General features: G+C 33.4%; 1 protein-coding gene across 1 annotated transcript; it reads right to left on the minus strand.

Moving 5' to 3' along the window:
- Nucleotides 1-569: 569 nt before the first annotated feature.
- LOC126891328 (putative uncharacterized protein DDB_G0282133) lies at nt 570-1,874 on the minus strand. Its single transcript, XM_050660505.1, has one exon. It carries the CDS (start codon nt 1,872-1,874, stop codon nt 570-572), a length of 1,305 nt encoding a protein of 434 aa, XP_050516462.1.
- Nucleotides 1,875-2,141: the final 267 nt, after the last annotated feature.

A 2,141-nucleotide genomic window follows, 5' to 3' on the forward strand; every position in this document is an offset into this window, starting at 1 on the left:
TTTATTACATGTCTCTACAAATTTTTATTCAAAATACCGGTATATATCGTTTATATTAAATATACCCCTAATATTGCCATTCTCTATGTACCCTATCCTATAGCTATTTACCCCATTTGCTGTTTGCACGACGTATGGACCTTCATATACTGGCATCAATTTCGCACAAACACCGTTATTCAAATTGGACACTCTCAGTACTCTCACCATTACTTTATCACCTTGTTGAAATGTAACAAATCTTCTTCGCCGTTGTCTTTGCTTTCTTTGGATGTATTTTTCTCCACTTCTTCTTAATCTTGTAGTTACTTTGTTTATTACATCTTCATATTCTCTTTCTGTTGGTTCTTCCCATGGTCTAGGTGGCATTCTTCCTTTCATCACATACATCGGAGATTCTTTGGTTATTGTGTTTGGAATAGAGTTTATGTATTCTTCTACTTCTTCCATCTTTCTATCCCATCCTGTATGTTGTCCATTAGATGCAATTCGTAAAAACTTTGTTACTTCCTGTATATATCTTTCCGATGGATTGCTCTGAGGATGTCTGATGCTTGTAAATACAGTGTCTATTCCTCTTTGTTGTTATATTGGTTTCCTCTATTAAAATTTTCCCGACCTGCATTTGGCTGATATGGTTGATTGTTATAATTTCTCCCACTGTTTTGAAATCTATTTTGATGATATCCATTTCTATTCTGTTCATATCTATTTTGATTAAAATTGTTTGTATATCTTTGTCCCTCATTATCCCTATATCCATTGTATCGGTAAGGATTTTCATTACGAGACTGTCTGTAGTTGTTTGTGCGGTTTGTTTGGTTGTTCCCATTGTTTTCCGTTTGTCTACCGGTCCTTCTTTCTTTTCTTCGAGCCTCTCTTACAACTAAAAACTGGCATAAACTGTCCATGTCCCTATATCCTTGCAAGGTGACATAGTCTTCCATTGTATTGTCAAAATGTCTTGCTATCAATTCAACTAGCTGTTCTTCCAAATAATTATAATTTAAATATTGCCCACTGGCGTATACTTGCAATGCATATTTCTCTTCGGATATTCCTAGTTTCTCATCATATTTTCCATTTTGTAGTTCACTATTCACGACCATCTGTTTCTCTTTTCCCCAATAATATCTCAAAAATTTTCTTTCAAATTCTTCCCAATCTTGCAACTCATTTTGCTTACTCTCGAACCATAATGCTGCTCCATCCTTAAAATGAGTCCTTATCATATCCTTAGCCTCTTCAAACTCTTCATATCCTTGTTTTTTATTTTTAAGCATCCTAATAAACGGGACTGGGTGCTGTTTCTTTATATCCCCGCCAAATTGGACCTTATTTTCTGCTCCATTGTGTATAATTACTTGTCTTCTTTCTCCAGTATTATGTTGTGATTTTACTTCCAATAGTTTCTTATCCAATTTTTTAAATCTATCCTCTATTTCCTCGTCTCTATCTTCTACATGTTTCTCCAAATTCTTTAGTTTCTTGGTATGTTTTTCTAAATTTTGGCTAATTTCCTTTGTTTTCTGCTCTACTTCATGTTTCATCTGTTTTAAATACATTTGTACATCCTCTTTATGCTGTTCTAGTCTCTGCTCCATTTGTTTAAAACCTAGATCTTGTCGTTTACTGTTTTCATCTATACTTTTTTTTATTTTTTCTGCTTGTCTTCTACTGTTTTCTTCCTGTCTTTTACTGTTTTCTTCCTGTATCTGTAGCATTTGTAATATCCTATCCATTGTTGACATTTCTGTGGTACTCTCCTTGATTGTTGTTTCTGTAATACTAATTTCTTCGTCTACATTTTCTATTCCTTCCTCGCTATAACGTTCTTCTGTTTCCTTTTGTTTTTTGTTGAGTCTTGTCTCCATTTTCTTTCCTTTTTCTGGACTTAACAATGTGAACGTACAAACCCACCGAACTATTATCTTTGCCTATTCCACAAGAATGTTGATCAAATAAAAATATCTGGTTATGTAAAAAAACTGTTCCAAGATTATTCAAAGCGAAAAAGGTTTGAATAATAAAAATCAAAAATACTTTGTCGAAATTTGGCAGAGAGAAAAAAAATTAGAAAAATCCTGTAAGAATTTATATATTTTCCAGTACACTTTGTCTGGGTATTGGTGTTTCTGCTT

This window comes from Diabrotica virgifera, chromosome 9 (genome assembly GCF_917563875.1).
Source record: "Diabrotica virgifera virgifera chromosome 9, PGI_DIABVI_V3a".
Classification (NCBI taxonomy): Eukaryota; Metazoa; Arthropoda; class Insecta; order Coleoptera; family Chrysomelidae; genus Diabrotica; species Diabrotica virgifera.

Excerpts from the sequence above, each read along its gene's own strand:
- LOC126891328 (XM_050660505.1), bottom strand. The coding sequence starts at position 1,874 with ATGGAGACAAGACTCAACAAAAAACAAAAGGAAACAGAAGAACGTTAT.